This window comes from Sceloporus undulatus, chromosome 3 (assembly GCF_019175285.1).
Source record: "Sceloporus undulatus isolate JIND9_A2432 ecotype Alabama chromosome 3, SceUnd_v1.1, whole genome shotgun sequence".
NCBI lineage: Eukaryota > Metazoa > Chordata > Lepidosauria > Squamata > Phrynosomatidae > Sceloporus > Sceloporus undulatus.
The window spans coordinates 50526308-50545416 of record NC_056524.1 but is presented as its reverse complement, the minus strand read 5'-3'; the positions used below and the strand labels follow the sequence as shown (position 1 = coordinate 50545416).

Here is a 19109-nt window from a genome sequence, read left to right as displayed (position 1 = left end):
ATCCTGACCTTATGCTTTGTGCCAACCCTTCTGTTCTGGTTTGCTGGTGTTAATAAAAGTTGTGGCCTTTTCTTCCAACTTGGTTTTTTGTGGTTTTTAGCACTGGACTCACAGGCAAACCAGTGTTGACACCAATTGGGTCTCCAAGGTCATGACAGTCAGCACCAGGGGAGGGAGAAAGTTAAAAAAAACCAAGACTCAACCCCATATTCTTATATAGTGCATTGACACAGCAACTAAAATATGCACTAGTACTTTTAAGAGACTTGTTGAGCATTGCCAAGTGCACACAGCAGAATATTTTATGTACTCTGGAGTGTAACCAACAAGATGGATGGTAATTATAAATGGATTATGCTGTGTTATTGCTCTTCCACAGCTGCCTATTTAGATAGTTTGGAGATGTGGCACAAACTTTTGAAGAAGTTCTATAACTGGTTTACACAAGAGAATCTCCACATCAAAACTGTATTTTTGTGTATGTCTTGAAATATAAGCTTAATTTTATGATACTGATCTTTTAAATATCACATTATCCTCAGGTGCACTTGAACTAAATATCCTCCCGAGGGCGGGGGGGGGGGGGAGCCAAATGAAATCTGAAAGACAGATAACATTAAAATACAAAATATGAAAATATCATTTTCCAGTGTTCATCAAAATATAATGGATGAATTAGTTATGCAGCGAATTATATAAAAATATGATTTAAGAGCATTTTAGGACCAGGTGGTGGAAAATGTTTATTGCTCCTTTTCTCCATAACCTTTCAGAATTCTTTCAGAATTGTTGTGGTTCAGTGACATAATAATAAAAAGTCAGAAAATGTATTAAAGCTCAAAATATGCAGACATCGTTAAGTCATAAAGTCATCAAGATATGACATTAGTTTTAGTTCACTATTCAAATAAACTGGTGGAAGCAAAACTGGATACATGGTGGATGAAATCATACTAATTTGCTTTGTGACACACACAGAAGAACTGCTGATAGACTGCACAAAAATTAAATAGGAATATAAATATAGTGGAAAATGAATTCAGCAAGGCAAGATTAGAGCAGGTGCACTCTAGGATATGAAATGCTATTAAAAAGATCTTAAGAATATTACCCACAAGTAATCAATGCATTAGTATGCTTGGGTCCATAACACTTGTTCTAGCTGCGGGTGTTATAAGCACTGCATGGTTGCCTCACTAACAACAAGAAAAAAGATTTCAGCTTGCTTGGAGATTTACACCACACCTTCCTTCAGTAAGGTTTAGTACAAACAGACTTAATTAGGGTTAAAGATGACATGACGTGATCAGAGCTGGAAAAGTTTTTTTTTACTAAAGTTCCATGAACCTCCAAAAAAGTAACTTCTATAAGATCTAGATATGATTTTTGTTGTTAACTGCCCTCGAGTAGATCATGACTCATGGCAACCCTATGGATGAGACATCTCCAAGACCCCCTGTTCCCCATTGCTCTGCTTAATTCCTGCAACTCCACTCACGTGACCTTCTTACTTGAGTCCATCCATCTAGCATGTGCCCTTCCTCTTCCTACTTCCTGCCACCTTTCCCAGCATTATTGTCTTTTCCAATGAGTCCTTCCTTCTCATGATGTGTCCAAAGTATGACAGCCTCAGATTGGTCATCTTGGCTTCCAGGGAGGTTTCTGGCTTGATCTGTTCTAGAACCCATTTGTCTGTCCATGGGATCCTCAGCACACTTTTCCATCACCACATCTCAAATGAATGGATTTTCTTCCTATCATCTTTCTTACATTCATACATGGTAACAAGGAATACGATGACTTGTATGATTCTAACTTTTGTGCTCAGTTGTATATCTTTGCATTTTAGAATCTTTTCTAGTTCTTTCATAGCCACCCTCCCCCTTTTTAATCTTCTGATTTCCCGACTGCAATCTCCTTTTCTATCAATGTTTGATCCCAAGTATGGGAATTTTTTTACTATTTCTATCTCTTCATTTTCTAGGTTGAATTTGTGAAGGCCCTCGGTGGTCATTATTTTTGTTTTCTTTAGGTGCAACATAAGCCTGCCTTTGCACTTTCTTCTTTGATCTTCCTTAGTAGGTGCTCCAGGTCTGTGAGGTTTTGTGCTAGTGCCATCTGCATATCTTAGATTGTTGATATTTCTTCCTCCTATTTCCACTCTTCCTTCTTCTGTGCCCAAGCCTGCTTTTCTTTTAATATGTTCTGCATACAAGTTGAACAGATAGGGTGAAAGGATACAGCCTTGTGTGACTCCTTTGCCAGCTGGGAAACATTCTGTTTCTCTGTGTTCTGTTCTGACAGTAGCCTCTTGTCCTGAGTACAGATTCCTCATCAGGATTATCAGATGTGTTGGCACTCCCATGTCTTTAGGGGCATTCCATAGCCTTTCATGATCTATGCAGTCAAAGGCTTTGCTCTAATCTATAAATGCTGATTTTCTTTTGGAATTCCATTAGCCATTGTATGTTTGCAACGTGGTCCCTAGTGCCTATTCTTTTGCTGAACCCCACTTGAATCTGGGATTTCTCTCTCCATGTAATTTAGATATGATTACCTAACTATAATTGGGATAAGGTGCGCATTGTACTTAGAAACATGGATTGAAGTGGAGCTGCTCACTATATAAGTATAGTTAGTTTGCTTATCTGTATCAACATCCTGGCTATGATCATCTCTATTCCTATAAAGAGTCAGCTGGGCATGCTGGGCAGAAAGAATCCAGTAGCTCTTCCTAATGATTACCTCAAAATTTTCTCCCAAACACTCATATCATTCATACCCTTCCTCTCCCAATCATCTGCTCAAGGTCCTCTAAACTCAGGTGTGAAAAATTCACCTCCTGTTTTTTCAGCTAACCATTTAATTGGTCAACTGAAGTTGTCAGAAAATCTCCAACAATTTTCTGTCTCTAATCTAGAACAAGGATCAGCAATTTTGCTGACTTCTCTCTGGGTTCATTATGAGACTGTGTGTGATCAAACACAGTGGTTGTAGTCATCAACAACAGCTGCATCAACTCAAGAAAGCTAAACAGGGCCAGATCAAGACCTTTTCTCCTCTCTGCCTCAAATTAAGAAGGCATCACCCTCCCAGTCGGGCATATACTCTTCAGCATTCAAATTAGGATAGTTGCTGCATCCTGAGGGAGCAGCTGGGTTTAGGGAACCCAGAACACATAGTGTGGAACTTCCTCACCACCAGCAAGGGTAGATAATCTGGAAAGCTATTAGCACTGCCCTTCAAATAGAACCTTGAGTTGAATGGTAAATTTGTCACTGAAGCAATGCTGTTGAAAATAATGTGAATTGTCATTATCAACAATACAATGTAGAACAGATTCTGTGGAATCTCAACATAGTTCAGAATCCCTAGACTTTCTTAGGCGCACAAATCAGGGCCTAAATGTTATGTCTGTACGAAGTCTGATATTTTCAAAGAACACAGAAATATATGAATAGCTTGGAAACAAAAGTGGAGAGATAATTTACTAGTAAAATATAAGGTATAAAAGATTAATGCAGATTTGTACACACTGACGAATAAACTATTATTTTACTCATTTTATTAGTTTACTTTTATGACTGCTAGGGTTGGGGATTGATTTATTTCAGCATATAAATAGATTTAATTTGTAGGCCGCATAACATGAACATCAGTCCCATAGTTGGACATTAATAGGACGGACTGTGTTTACCTTTTGGCAAGGAATTAATACAAAGTATACTGTATGCTTTTTTTTTTTTTGTCTATTTCCTTGGAATTCTTTAACTCGGTTTTGCTTATTCAACACAGACATGTTTTTCCCCTCAAATTTGGAAGGTCTGAAAAAAGACCTATCATCTCAAACTGTTTTAATGTTAAAGTGAGAGAGGGAGGGGGAGAGAGAGAAAAAGAACCTCTGTAGAATCAAGCTTTGACACTCAAGGGCTGTAAAGGAGAGACAGCAGGTGTATATTTAAGCATTCTCAGAACTTTCAATCAAGCATTTAAAGAGCTGAACACAAAGGGATTAAGGATATTAGCTTTCTTGAAAGTACCTAATTGAATCCAACTATTCATATCATTTTTAAGAACTAAATAAAGCTTTTCTAATGAGCATTCATGTTGTGTAATAATAGGAGATATTCTGTGGAGAGTGAAGAATGCAGGAAAACAAGAACATTTCTGAAATGCAGCATTTATTTGTGTGTGTGTGGGGAGGGAATCGCCCCCATACATCTTTCAGTATAGTTATAATTTCTGTAGTTTGTATGTGCCCTGAAGTATTTAATGACTTGGTTCATTCTCTTTCAATAAAAAGTTATTATCATTTAGTGTCTATGACAATTATCTGAGGAGTTAGGATTGTCTGCTAGCATTGGAACTGTCTGCTAGACATAAGAGACCCTGTCTATCATTAAATTTGCTTGAATTAGTCCTTTCTGCTAAATTGGGTATCACACAGACATTTCTAGTCCTATTTCTATTATCATGGATTTTACATAGTGTACTTGTCATTGACTTTATATCTTGTTCAGATAGACATTACATTGCCAAAGTATGCATATTATCTTTTATAAGGGGCATCTCTCAGACATTTAAGACACATAGTAAGTTACATTGGTAAGTGAGCAACATCTTACAAAAAGCTGATTATACATTAATATATCTCACATCACATGTGTAGAAGAATTTCTACATCTTAAAGAGGCATCTCAATATATTTCATTAACCCAGCATAGCTATTGTTACATAGAATTAAACTCTTATCTGTTTGGACCTGCATAAATATAGTATTCTCATCCATTCTGAGGAGTGCATATAGCATTGTGTCTTCTAGCACAGTCTGTTACGGAACCAGCCCTCCACACACGCACACAGATTTTCTCTCATAAGGCTTTATTTATATTATCTCAACCAATCAGTGCATCAAACTTTTTCTTATTGCCCATTGAATCAATGAGCAGTAAGAGATTTCACTGAATGATTCTACCAACCTCCAGTTTGGCTTTCTGCTTTCAAGCTCCCATCTCACTGCAGTCTTTTATTGGACCTCCGTCAAGGTCACTACTCTCTAGATCTGGTTACATCAATTATTTGCTATAGCTCTCAGCTTGTCAGTTCTGTCTTAATGGTTTTCATTATCTTTTTTTGTTTACCTTTTAGCCAGCAAGCTAGGACTTCATCCCCCATGTTTTATTATTTCACTGTTCCTTTACCTGGCACATTTCTTATTCACTTAAACTGCATTATTTCTTAGCTGTGTATACTCACTTTTGAATTAACCCTGTTCTATTCCCCACTGCAAATTTTGAGTGTGACAAAATACTCATTCAAAGTGTAGCATCCAGCCTATAACAGTATTGCAAACAAACAAGCAAACAAACAAATTTTTCCAAGCTTTGGTAGAGCCAGTGGTTTGATCTTTGGACTACAACTTTGTAGATCAGGATTCAGTTCCCCACTCAGCCATGGAAATCCAATGGGTGACTTTGACCCCAGAAAACTCCATGATAGTTTTGCCTTAGGGTTACCCTAAGTCAGAAATAACTTGAACACACATAACAATAACAACAACATCTATTGAATCAGCTATACTTATCTATGGACTTTATCACACCTCCTCCAGTGCCCAACTTACCTCTTTCGAATTTGAGCCAAATTCGGAGATTACACTGATTTTCTCATACAGACTTTTCCCTCAAGACAGCTTCCTGTTGCCTCCAGTGTTGAATTCAAGCTCCGTAAATCGTTTCTGAAGCTTTTGATTTGGAAAAAATGGCCATCGAAGTGACTTACAGGGCCTGAATTCAACACTGGAGGCAACGGGAAGCTGTCTTGAGGGAAAAGTCCAGGCGATAAAATCAGCTTAACTTCTGGATTTGGCTGAAATTCGGAAGAGGTAAGTAAGGCACTGGAGACGATGCGATAAAGTCCTATGTGTTGACTCACCATTCAACAGCTAATAGAATGTGTCTGCTTTAGATGTTGTTAACTGATTCACTTTATTCTATATCTTGTTCTCCATCTCTTACTCATGAAAGATCTTAGTTGAATTCCATGACTGGTGCAGGCACAATGTGTTGTTTCTACTTCTCAGCTTGACATTTTCCCTAATGCTATGGACTTTCTCAAAATTACAAAGGAGCCTATTCACTTAAAATATGTAATACACTAGAGCTTGGAAAGCTATTTTTTTTTCCCCAAAGCAATTAATTCCCATTACCTGATGTAGTGTTTACAAATAAAATTAGGCCTTGTTTCAGACTAATGCCAACTGCATATCAGCCAGACAGCTACAGCGCTATAAATACATACATAAATAAATAAATAAATAAATAAAAGACAGACAGTATGGTTGTCATGTATATTGGTGTGTATGGGGCAGGTGTGGACCATTCACTTATGATTACAAAGTGCCTGAAGAGGAGTCCAGATTCATGGCAAATTCTATATTTTGTAAGACTTTGTATTCTAGAAATGTATTTTTTCTTTCATATGAGATTTAAACCAGGAAATAATCTGTAACTAACAGTATTGCATTTTCTGCTATTGTTTGGTACAAATAGAAAAAGGTTGTCAGATGTAAACCCAATGAAGCTGCTTTAATCAGTTTTCCTAGTGAAATCAGAGAAATTCAGGGGCGTTTCCTGGTGCTTTGGGACTTCCATAGCAAGATCGAATAGGCACATCGAGGGTAAGCAATGTTTTTTTAGATGTAGTCAGGGAAGACAGCAGACATTTATGTTAGAGACCTTTGTAATAAAGATAGGTCATGTGAATTTGAACATGAACTGATGGGCTAATTAGACACTGTTTTTTGTAGTTTAACTGATAATCAGGTCAGAGCAAGGTTATTGCAAGAAATGGACTTTGCTGGAATGAATAGTGATTATTCACAGGGCTAATGAAAGCTATGCTTCCCAAATGAAAGTGTTAACAAGCCGTGAAAGAAGAGAAGTACTTCTAATTAAAAATGAATATCAAATGCAGAATACCAAGAGGAAACCAATTGTAGGGCACCAGGATTATTTGCAAAAAAACCCAAAAGTGCACATAAACACTACCCAAATGACTACCACATCAAGTGTTGCTATGTGTACTATTGTCCAGTTACAGATAAACCATACAGATGTGTCCAGTTTGTTATTTTGAAAGTATATACACTCTTTGCTAATTACAGTTTAAAACTACTCAATTCTGACTGAGATAAATGAACTCAATTTTGAATGACATAATTGGGAAACTGATGTGATCCTAACAGAGAACATAGGGGTACTACAAAAATGTTTGTATTTCTAACGAGAACATACATTGGCAAAGGGTGATAGGATTTTAAAGGAGAAAGAATTGTTGTCTTAAAGACACATAAGCAGTAAAACGACTCATGGCGACCCTATGGATAAGACGTCTCCAAGTCCCTCTATCCTCTACCTCTCTGCTCAGATCCTGAAGGCTTAGATCCCTCCCTGATTGAGTCTATCCATCAGGCACATGGTCTTCCTCTCTTTCTACTACCCTCCAAGTTCCTCAGTATCATATTCTTTTCTAATGCCTTTTTTTGCCTTCTCATTATGTGGGTGAAGTATGACGGCCTCAGTTTAGTCATCTTGGCTTGATCTGTTCTAGGACCCATTTATTCATCTTTTTAGCTGTGCATGGTGTCCTTAGTACTCATCTCCAGCACCACTGGCACATAGGTTAAGTAAAAAAAATGTTGTGTTTTCAGTTTTTATAGGTATTGGTCATTTAAACATCTGGTTTAGCACACCATATATGCATATATAAATGGGGCTGGGGGTTAGAAAGTGCATTTTAAAAGTGCATTAAAAATCAAGCATTCTCAGTTTTACTTATGTCAGTCTGGTGCAGAAATTCAGCTGCCACCTCATCAAGCCATGATTCGGTAACAGAGGACTCTATGGGGTTATTTGGTTGGTGAAAATAATCCACGATGAATATAGATTGAATCTTTGTTGTTCACATACATCCAGAATGCACCCGATTAAGTTTGTGGGGAGGGCTGCCAAAAATCTCACTTAACCCAAAATAATCAATACTGGAGTTTTTTCCCAATTTTTTTTTAAACATTTGCATCTTCAGCAGTGTGAATAACCAATGTGAATAGACCCAGGATTAAATCTGCATGCCTTCAACATGTTTTGAATACATTCACATCCTCAACTACATGTTTATTTGAGTGCTTCCATGTGTGAGCAACTTGAAGAGATGAGCAGACATGAGATTCCATAGTATGAATAAGAAACCCGGAATGTGTGAATGAGGTTATTCACATCGTTCTGCTAAAAAAAATGATGTCTGAATGACCCCTATGTGTGCTCATGCATTGCTTCCCTTCCCAAACAGTGTGATTGCTCTGTTTTGTCCATTATTATAACTATTTCTTAATATAATGACTAAACTGTTGCAATCTCTGCTAACCAGTTTATGATAGTGATGCATATTCTACATCAAGTTCAAGAAGTTTATGAGAAAATTAATTAAATGTTTCTATATTTTTATTATGACACATTTATAATAATGAAGCTATGGATTAAACAAGCTTATGCTTCAGATTTCACTGTTCACTGTAAAACATTTCAATATAAAATGTTTTACATTGTTATAGATAAGGATATTTTATTAAAGCAAGAAAATATCAAGATACAATATTTTAAAATGATCCCAACTTGTGTGAAAATCTTTCTTGGGACAATTTTTATTTTGCAGTATAGAAAGGGATATTATATCTGACTTTTGGATGTCACTGTTGTAAACCACTCGGATTCCCAGTGATTGGGCGGTATATAAATAAATCCTACTACTACTATTATTATTATTATTGTTATTATTATTATTATTATTAATATCCTTTCTCAGATTCTACTTAGATCACTCCTTGTCTTTTAATATACGTTGTTGTAATACCCATGAATTTAAGTAAGTAAATTGCGATCGTGGGTAGGTTTTGTATCTAATATGATGAAGCAATCTCTCGTTGTGTACATATTAAAATTCCATGGGGTCCCTGTAAATGGAGAGCAGCAATCAATTGCAGCATGGAATATTTGTCCCTATAATTATTTTTTTCACATAAGAGTTTATCTGTAGGTAGAGGCCACTCCTCCCCCGTCATATTAGTATTGGTATAGAGAGAAATTTGCAGAAACTTTGGAGCCATGGGGAAAGAACAGGTAGGATGGGATAGAGATTTTATAGAAATTTGTAATATATACAGCACTTATTTTATATACAGCCTAATCTCATTTTACTGCTTTGTCTACATAAAATATTTTTAACTCAGCATGCATGTGAACACACAGAGAGACACAAACACAGAGAGACGCTTTAATTTTGTGAAACCAAATTTGTGAACATACCTTGTACTAAAGACAGAATTCAGAGACATAGCTTTGTTCTCCTTCCTTCTTCTGGCTCTTTCTTCTGGCTCCTTCCCTTCGGTCTTTAAATACGCTCTAGTTTCCCCTATTCTGAAAAAATCTTCTCTCAACCCTTCTTCCTTGTTTAGCTATCGCTCGATCTCTCTTCTTCCTTTTCTTTCTAAGGTTCTGGAACAAGTTGTCTACTCTCGCTGTTTTGAGTTTCTCAAAACCAATTCCATTTTAGACCCTTTCCAATCTGGTATCTGCCCACGGCACTCCACAGAGACGGCCCTCACCAAGATCTCGAATGATCTCCTGTGGGCCAAGGCGAATGGCCTTTACTGCATCCTTGTCCTCCTCGACCTATCTGTGGCCTTCAACACCGTGGACCACTGTCTTTTTGTTGACTTACTTTCTGATCTTGACTTCTCGGGCTCCATTCTCGATTGGTTTAAATCTTACCTGTCAGATAGATCTTTTGCAGTGGTCTCGGGTGGCCAGACTTCGTCCTCTGTTCCCCTATCTGTTGGAGTTCCTCAGGGTTCTGTTTTGGGTCCCCTCTTGTTCTCTCTATACACATTGTCTCTTGGCAAACTTATCAGCTCTTTCGGTTTCTCTTATCATCTGTACGCCGATGATACCCAGCTGTATCTTTCGCCAGGGCTTGAGCAGCAAGTTTCATCTTGTCTGACAGCTGTCTCCCACTGGATGTGCCATCGACGCTTGAAGTTCAGCATGTCCAAGACAGAGCTTCTTGTCTTCCCTCCTAAGCTCACCCTTCAATATTCCTTTTCTGTCTCTGTCAATAACCTCTCTATTCAGTTGGTCCAGGAAGCCCATAGTCTTGGTTATATTTTCGATTCCTCTCTGTCATTTATCCCTCAGATTCAGACCACAGCCATGGTCTGTAGATTTTTCCTCTATAATATCTCCAAAATCCGTCCATATCTCTCTGCTTCTACTGCAAAGACGTTGGTCCATGCCCTAGTGGTCTCTCGACTTGACTACTGCAACCTTCTCTTGGCAGGGCTTCCTCTCTCTCACCTCCACCCATTGACTTCTGTTCAGCACTCAGCTGCTTGTATTATCTCACTCGCTTGCCGGTATGACCATGTCTCCCCCCCTGTTGTCATCCCTTCATTGGCTCCCCTTTCCCTTCCTCATTTGGTACAAGCTTCTCCTGCCCACCTTTAAAGCCCTGCATGGGCTGGCCCCTCCCTATCTCTCTGAACTTCTTTCTCCCTACATCCCCACTCGTTCCCTCCATTCTGGTAGCCAAGGTGTCCTGTCCCAGCCCAGGATTTCCACGGCCCCGTCCCAGATTCGTCCCTTCTTGCTTGCTGCTCCTCACTCCTGGAACCTCCTCCCCTTACAAGCACGACTCGACACATACCCAGCTCCCTAAATTGCTTCTCACTGAGCATGGTTTCCAGACCTTTTACTTGCCATCTTTTGGACACGCTCAAGCTTGTCAACATCCTTTTTGAACTGTGGTGCCCAAAACTGGGCACAGTATTCCAGGTGAGGCCTGACCAAAGCAGAATAGTGTGGTGCTATTACTTCCCTTGACCTAGATACTATACTTCAGTTGATGCAGCCCGGAATCTCATTGGCCTTTTTAGCTGCTACATCACATTGTTGACTCATGTTCAACTTGTAATCTACTAAGACTCCTACATCATTTTCACATGTAGTCTCATTAAACCAGATGTCCCCCATTATATCTATACATTTCATTTTTATTTAATTTTTTGCCCTAAGTGCAGTACCGTACATTTCTCAGCACTGAAATTCATTTTTTTAGCTTTGGCCCAGCTTTCTAATCTATTAATATCATTTTGAATTTTTTTATCCAGTTTATTGATAAAGATGTTGAGGACAGAACCCTGTGACACCCCACTAGTCACTTCTCTCCAGGATGAAGAAGAACCATTGCTGAGCACCCTTTGGGTTTGGCCTGTCAACCAATTACTAATCCATTTAGCAGTTGCATTGTCCCACATTTTACTAGCTTGTTTGCAAGAATGTCATGAGGGACTTTATCAACGGCCTTACTGAAATCAAGATATACTATGTCTACATCATTCCCTTGGTTAAACTGAGCCTCCCTGATTGAATTGTGGAAAATTTCCCCATGATTCTCTATTGCCTAATTCCCATGGAAGAAAAATCTCAAATGGTATCAATTGACACTGTAGAGGTGAGGTTCAAGCCTAGGGCATGGAACCACGTCTTTTTATCTCTCAAGCAAGATGTCACTGAGTGGCTTGTAACTAAGGCTCCTTCACCATTTGGGCCTCTGGGAGAATCTCCTAGATACAAAATAACTAGTCAAGGCCCAGAATAGATGGTTATGAAAGAGCAGCCCAAGTCTTCTCTGGCTAGAAATGGGTCAGAACCCTGCTGTCCTTGTGGCTCACTCCCAAGACAGGCAATAGATGCAGGGGCAACTCCCAGCCTGAGGCCGGCCATCAGCACAGGACAATACACATGCAAATCACTCCTGCATTCCCAGGCTCACACAGTATATATACACCCAACTTTTTCCAGGCAAAGCATTCTCTGAAGATGCCAGCCACAGATGCTGGTGAAACGTCAGGAAGAAAATTTTCTAGAACATGGCCACATAGCCCGAAAAACCCACAAAAACCATTCATGTAATACTTTTTTTCCCCCGAGAAAAAGAATGATCACAAAGTAAACATCTCCGTAGCATGTTTTTGGATGGAGAATTCCCCCTCCCCCCCATATATTGGGCATCTAATAGACAAAAGAGAAGCCAGGGAAAGGGAGCAGTCCTTATGGAAACCAGGTGTGTGTGTATGTGTGTGTGTATTATATGTGTGTGTGTGAGGCAGCCAGGGATGCCTGTGTGTGTGTGTGTGTGTGTGTGTGTGTGTGTGTGTGTGTGTGCCAGGCAGGCAGGGTTGCCTCTGCCTGTGTGCATTTCCCTGCAGCCTTCCGCTTTCCAAACTTTCCGAGTCGCAGCGTTTCCAGGACTATATGAGAATGTTACAGGTACTGGTGTGATAAACTTAACTCTCCTGAAAATCAGTAGGGAGCACAAAACCCATTCTGGCTAATTGCCTACAATGAAAAACAGGGCAGGCTTTCCTTATCTTCATCTCAGGAAGGTGACTGTAGGAGCTGAAGGATATCTCAGATCTAAATGCTGTATATGTTTGCAATATGCACTGGAATGACTGTTCTCTGATTCTATTGACTATGTCTCTCTGTGTGCCTTCAAGTCGTTTCTGACTTAAGATAACCCTAAGATGAATCTATCATGAGGTTTTCTTGGTGAGATTTATTTAGGAGGTTTGTCATTGCCTTGATGCTGAGAGCATGTGATTTGCCCAAAGTTACCTAGTGAGTTTCATGGACAAGCTGGAAATTGAACCCTGGTCTCCAGAGTCGTAGTCCAACACTCACACCACTATGCCACACCGACTGTACTAGATATCATTCCCATTTTAACCTTAGGCCTTTGCTTATTTATATAGTGAATTCCATTTGGTTTTATAAGAGAAGAGAAGAACTCAAAGAGACAGTTAAAGAATAAACTGGACTCCATCAGCCAGGTTCCCCTCCCCTACTAGCTGTGTACCTACCACACCCACAGCTGAATATCAGTTAGCTGGAGCTATTGAGCTTAGCTGACTTCTCTCTGTAGGTACATTAATTAACATGTTTCCTGCTGGTTCCATTTCTGGGGTGATATTTGAATCAGAGTGTGTGACAGACCAAACTTTTATAATGAAAGTTAATTACATGAAAAAGAAGTTATCATTTAAAGTTTAACACAGTTTATATACTACAGCATGGTAATATTATCTGCCTTTTCCATCAAAATGGCTTGCTAACATTTTAAAAAATCAAAACATAATAATCTATTTGTGGAGAGACATTATTTTGTATTCCAGAAATCATATCCTCTGTAATGCCTGTACCAAGGTATTTTTTTTAAAAAAAAAATCTAAAAGCCTTCCAAAGGGTTTCTATTATTATTTTAGATTACTATGGCAGTAAACATGCTTATTTAAATGTACTCTTAATGCAGTCATTTTTTTCTAGTCTACAAAGAAAGAATTGCATGGAGTGCTTGTTATTCATTTTCAGTAAATCGTTTTTTTGTATTTTACCTTTCAATTCCAGATTTGTAAATGCTAATGTAGGATAACCGTGCACTCAAACCAATTCTTCAGTAATATAGGGAAATCTTTATTTTCTATTTGGACTCAGTCATTATTTGGGCAGACTATTTGCTGGAAGATCACAGTTTCTACCATTCCATACTGCCAAATGGCAGAATATAATCCTATAGTAGTCCAGAAGCAGGCGGGTGCATAGCCAATCATAACACCACCTCTCAAAAGCCATATGTGGCACCTCCTGTACTGAGCAATGGTATCTGTTCAAAATCATGGTACCACAAAGGCAGCCTTGATAGTGGTGTGGCTGAATTGTCATGCCTTCTAGTAAGTTCACTAACTCATCCACTCACCCCATTCAATGGTGTTCAATGGTTGAAGCTTGCAGTCTATCAGCAAATCGTTACATTAACTTATATGCCATCTAGCCTCAGAGCTGGCAAAAAAAAGAAGATTCAATACATCAAGTAATAAAACTTGCCTGCAAATAATGTGTAATGTTGCTTTCTTAATTTGCATAGAATCTTTGATATGCAATGTTAATGTAATTAAGTATTTTTTTCTTCCAGATATCCCTTCAGTTAAAATAATACCTTCCACATTGTGGCCAGAAGAAGGACAATCTATAACTTTGATTTGTGAATCCAAAGGAAAACCGCTGTAAGTGATTTAACAAGCAATATATTTTGTTATATTATTTATTCTCTTTTGATTGCAGTCTCTGACTGCAAAGCTCTACTGTTTTTCTCTTCTTCTGGGGTGTAAACTGATCTCTGGTACAGAAAACTCCTTGAAGCATGTCTTCATTAAGTGTCTATGGAAGACTGGTCTTTTACTTTGTCATTTATTTTAGTTCAGGAAGGGATTTCTGCTGTGCATTTTTTTTAAATGCCATTTCAACCTGAAAGGATTGCAGGCTTATTTGCTGTTCCTATCAGACTGATGATGGGTACATATTCTCAGAGTAAAGCCTCACATCTGATGAAAAATCTTCTAAAATCAACTCTTTTTTTTTCAAATAAAGTGCTGAACTCTGTGCCTACTTCGGTTGTCATTTACATGGTAATTGCAAATTTAATGATATATGCAAATCATCTTTCCTACCATCCCACTTTTAAAAACAACATTAAGAGAGTGATGCTGTATACTTTCAAGATTTCCTAGGAATTTTGTTTACTTGTTTCTTAACAAATACATTTAAAATTATTGTAGAATTATATTTGGATATATTACATAGAATCCTTAAGTTGGAGGGATAATTCAAAATACCCCCTTTAAATAAAATTTATTCAATATAATCCTTCTGTGTGGTTTTTTCCCCTATTTTTTAAAAAATCCTTTTATTATCCTTTAGCCTAACAACTCCCAGTTGTTCAAAATAAAATGCAAACAATATGTGAGCACACTAGCTTGGAACAAACATCTATATGTGTCTGCAAATTCTTTGTCCATATTTAGGGAATAGATCCTCCAGAATATGAATGAGAAAGGACACATTTGCTGTAGTGCAAGGAGTTCATTGTGGCCTTGGCTCTATTTTATTGGATGGAAAGCTATTATTTCCTAGAGAGCTGGCCTGAAAACTGTTATGTTTACCAAATGCCAAAATTATAATATGCATATATATGGGGTTATGTTCTAGATAGGATGGTGCCTTCACAGTTATTATCAAGATAGTAGAATAAAAGTAATCAGATACTTGTTTGGTGAAGTGAAACTAAGGGTTCTTCTACATTGATGAAAGTATCCAAAATGTCCCTGATGTGGTCCTGTCTGTTCCAATTTTATTTTACAGATCCATATGATTTATTGTTAATTCCATAATATTTTCTGTCTGTCCCAGTATCATCAGAGACTTTTAAATCCACCTCCCAGGATTGATTTATTTTAAAACAGTATTTCCTTAAATGAAATGTGCCTCCCTGGCAGTGTGTTACTTTTATTCTGGAATGAGCTAAAATGGCTGCTGCCAAGAAAAATAAGCTGTATAAAAGTGGTGTAAAAATGGATTTTCTGCAGTGTAGACGCAGCCCAAGTGAGGGTTCACAAGACACAGATTCAAGAAAAATCAACTGAGGGGAAAAAGAATGCTAGAAATAAAATTTCTTACAAATGGGCATAAATATCTTAATCTAAATCAGAGATTTAGAAAATGTGTTTGGGATAGAGAGGAGGAGGAGGAAGAGGAGATATATTGTGCCCATTAACCACATTCATGGTCACTGCATCTTTATTTTGAATACCACTCTTCCTCCTGATCTTTCTTGTGTTTCCATGTGGCGAAACATATAGTGTCATCCTTTTTATCATGCTCTGACTCCTCTGCTGCAACAGAGAGAATGTTATCATTGGAAAGTTCCATGTGCCAGACAGATAAAGGAGATTCTTAAGTGGTTTCTCTTCCTATCTTGGGGATGTTAGTGAAAGAGAAGACTGTCATTCATGGTTTATTTCTACCATGACAGTCTTTACTCTTTATCTCTTGTGTGTGTACACATCCACACCCAGTTCCAACTCTTCAACAGCATCCCCATTCATTTTAGTTTCATCCTGGGTTTATCCAGTCTCTACATCTGGAGCTAAGTAGGAAGTTTTGAGGAGGATATCTGAATTGGCCAACAATCACATCCATTTTTTCCCCACTTACTACATCTTGAAGTTTATTGCACTTACCTTAGAACAGCCCCTGAATGTTCTTAAAGGGGCCATTCCTGGAATGGGAGGTGGCAGGGAACGCTGTATATCGCACAGCGAGAACGCTGCTGCCGAGCGTTCCCCTTCCGTTCTGGGAGCGTTCCCCAGAACTGATTTTTGGGAACGCTTTCTCAAGCGTTCTCAAAAATCGGCCCTCTAGAACAGAACAGAAGGCTCCCAGAACGGAAGGGGAATGCTCGGCGGTGGTGGCAGTGTTCTCGCTGTGCGATATACAGCGTTCCCCACCGCCTCCCATTCCAGGAACGTCACCTTTAAGAATGCTCAGGGGCCGTTCTAAGGTAAGTGCGATAAACTCCCTTGTGTCACTTGGAAGCAGCATTTATTTTTTAGTTACTTTGGAGATTATCAGACTGTAGCAAAGTGGATTGCTCCTGACCTTAACTTGTGGTATTTGTGTGATTGGGGAGAAAATTATCACATGCCCATGCACTTATCCTGATGGACCCATCATTTGGTATTAACAGAAATTCCCATTAATACCAAATGATGAGTCCATTGCTCTTTTCAGATAAATGTGAATACCACTGGTTAAGGATGGGATAAGGACACTTTGACCCTCCATGTGATAACCTCCTTTGACTATTTCAACCACTGTTTAAATGGGCATTTATTTGTTCTGTGGTTTTAGATTTGGCTATTTGAGATTAGGTAACACAATGAAGTCCAAAGAGAGTATGCAGATTTGGACTTTCTAGTAAACATCTTTGGAGCATCATGGATTTGTTCACCTAGGGATGGACTCTTCTGTGGACATGACTTGGGGGAACAGACAGATAAAGCACATCAAGACCTAACCAATTCTATATAGTCCACTAGGCAGGACGTCACCTCTCTGTACCCAACTGGAGATATAGCTTTGACAGGATACGATGGGATATTGTCTCATGAGCCTTTGACCTGAATTTCTTCATTCTTAAATTTCCTTCATGGGATGACCTCTGGGTCTGCACTGTTTGCCATTAGCACAGCCAACTGTGTTTCCCATATTGCAGACTGGTTTAACTTAAATAAAGTTAGGCCCATGTTTAATCTGAGTCTGTTGTTTTGTCTTCATTCAGTAGCAGGTGGATGGGGGCAAAGTATGGACTCCAGTTCTATGCCAGTCTGTTTTGACTATAAAAGACCTTCCTAGAGTGAGATCAAGGCATGTCCAACTTTAAAAGACTGGGTACTATGAATTTATTGAAATCTATAATCAACACTACCCTCAGGGAAGGCTGCCTTCCATTCCCTAGGCTGCTAGTCTGAAAACAGCAGTGGTTAAACTACTATTAAAAAGCCTTCCCTGAGATGAAGATGCCAGCCACAGATGCCAGTGAAACATCAGGAATAAACCCTTCTACAACATGGCCACATAGCCCAAAAAACCCACAAAAAACTATAGACCAGTTTCTTTATTGACATTTTTGGATAAAGTGATCGAGAGCGGTCGCCATTCAGCTCCAGTCTTGGAAGAAGCTGATTATCTAGATCCTTTCCAAACCGACTTTAGAACAGGGTACGGAGTTAAGACTGCCATAGTTGCCATAGCTGATGATCTCCGTCCGGGCATCGAAAGGGGAAATGTGACTCTGTTGGTGCTCTTGAACCTCTCAGCGGCCTTTGATACCATCGACCATGGTATCCTTCTGAAACTCCTGAGAGAGTTGGGAATCAGGGGCACTGCTTTGCAGTGGTTCCAGTCCTATCTCTCAGGCAGATTCCAGATGGTGTCGCTTGGGGACAGTTATTTGTCCAAGAAAGAGCTCAAGTCGGGTGTCCCTCAGGAAGCTATTCTGTCCCCAAAGTTGTTTAACATTTACATGAAGCCGCTGGGTGAGATCATCTGGAGACATGGGGTGGGGTGTTATCAGTACTCTGATGACACCCAAATCTATTTCTCTCTGTCTCGAACTGCTTCAGTGACTAAGGAAGGCATCTCTCCTCTGGATGAATGCCTTAAGTCAGTAATGGACTGGATGAGGGAAAACAAACTCAAATTGGATCCAAGTAAGATGGAGGTACTTGCCATAGGGAACTCAAATCCGGGTTTGGAGATATATCACCCGGTCCTGGATGGAGCCATACTTCCCCTAAAAGACTGTGTTCGCAGCTTGGGGGTGTTCCTGGACTCGTTTCTTCATCTGTCATCACAGATTGATGCAATGGCCAGGAAAGCCTATTAGTTTCGGCTGATACGCCAGCTGTGGCCCTACCTGGAGCCGGGCAACCTAGAAATTGTGGTACACACCCTGATAACCTCTCATCTGAATTTCTGCAATGCACGCTACATGAGGTTACTCTTGTGCCAAATTCGGAAGCTTCAGTTAGTTCAAAATATGGCAGCCAGGTTGGTCGCTGGGAAATCCAGGTCAGGCCATACAACACCTATCCTAAAAGATCTTCACTGGCTGCCAATCAGCTTCCAGGCACGATACAAGGTGTTGGTTATTACTTATAATAGAGAAGACCAAGCTAGCCACGATGTCCCAGAGGATTTTTTCATCAGTCACTCCTAAACTGTGGAATGGCCTGCCAGATGAGATCCATCAGATTGATACTCTTGAAGCTTTTAAAAAGGCAGCTAAAACAGATCTTTTCCGGCAGGCCTTCCCTGATTAATTCCAACATCTAATTAGACTGCCCTTCTGTCTGTTTATAGCCGCTATTACTATCTACCCGTTTTGTAATTGTTAATTTAGATTGGAATTTTAATCTGAAGTGTTTTTAGACTAAATAATTTGTTGGTTTTGTTGAGAATGGGGATTGTGATTTTATGACTTTGTATTTGTAATTGATTTGTTTTTTGCTTGGAACTCGCCTCAATCCAAAAGGTAAAAGTGGGCTAAAATAATAATAATAATAATAATAATAATAATAATAATAATAATAATAATAA

At 39.0% G+C, this 19109-nt stretch overlaps 1 protein-coding gene across 2 annotated transcripts in view; it reads left to right on the top strand.

The window, feature by feature from the left end:
• The window catches only part of CADM2 (cell adhesion molecule 2), a 576201-nt gene that overhangs the window by 448412 nt on the left and 108680 nt on the right, over nt 1-19109 (top strand). For both annotated transcript variants that reach the window (XM_042460622.1, XM_042460621.1), the window contains exon 6: nt 14086-14176. In XM_042460622.1, the coding sequence (XP_042316556.1) occupies nt 14086-14176 (91 nt within the window). The remainder of the gene's footprint in view (nt 1-14085; nt 14177-19109) is intronic.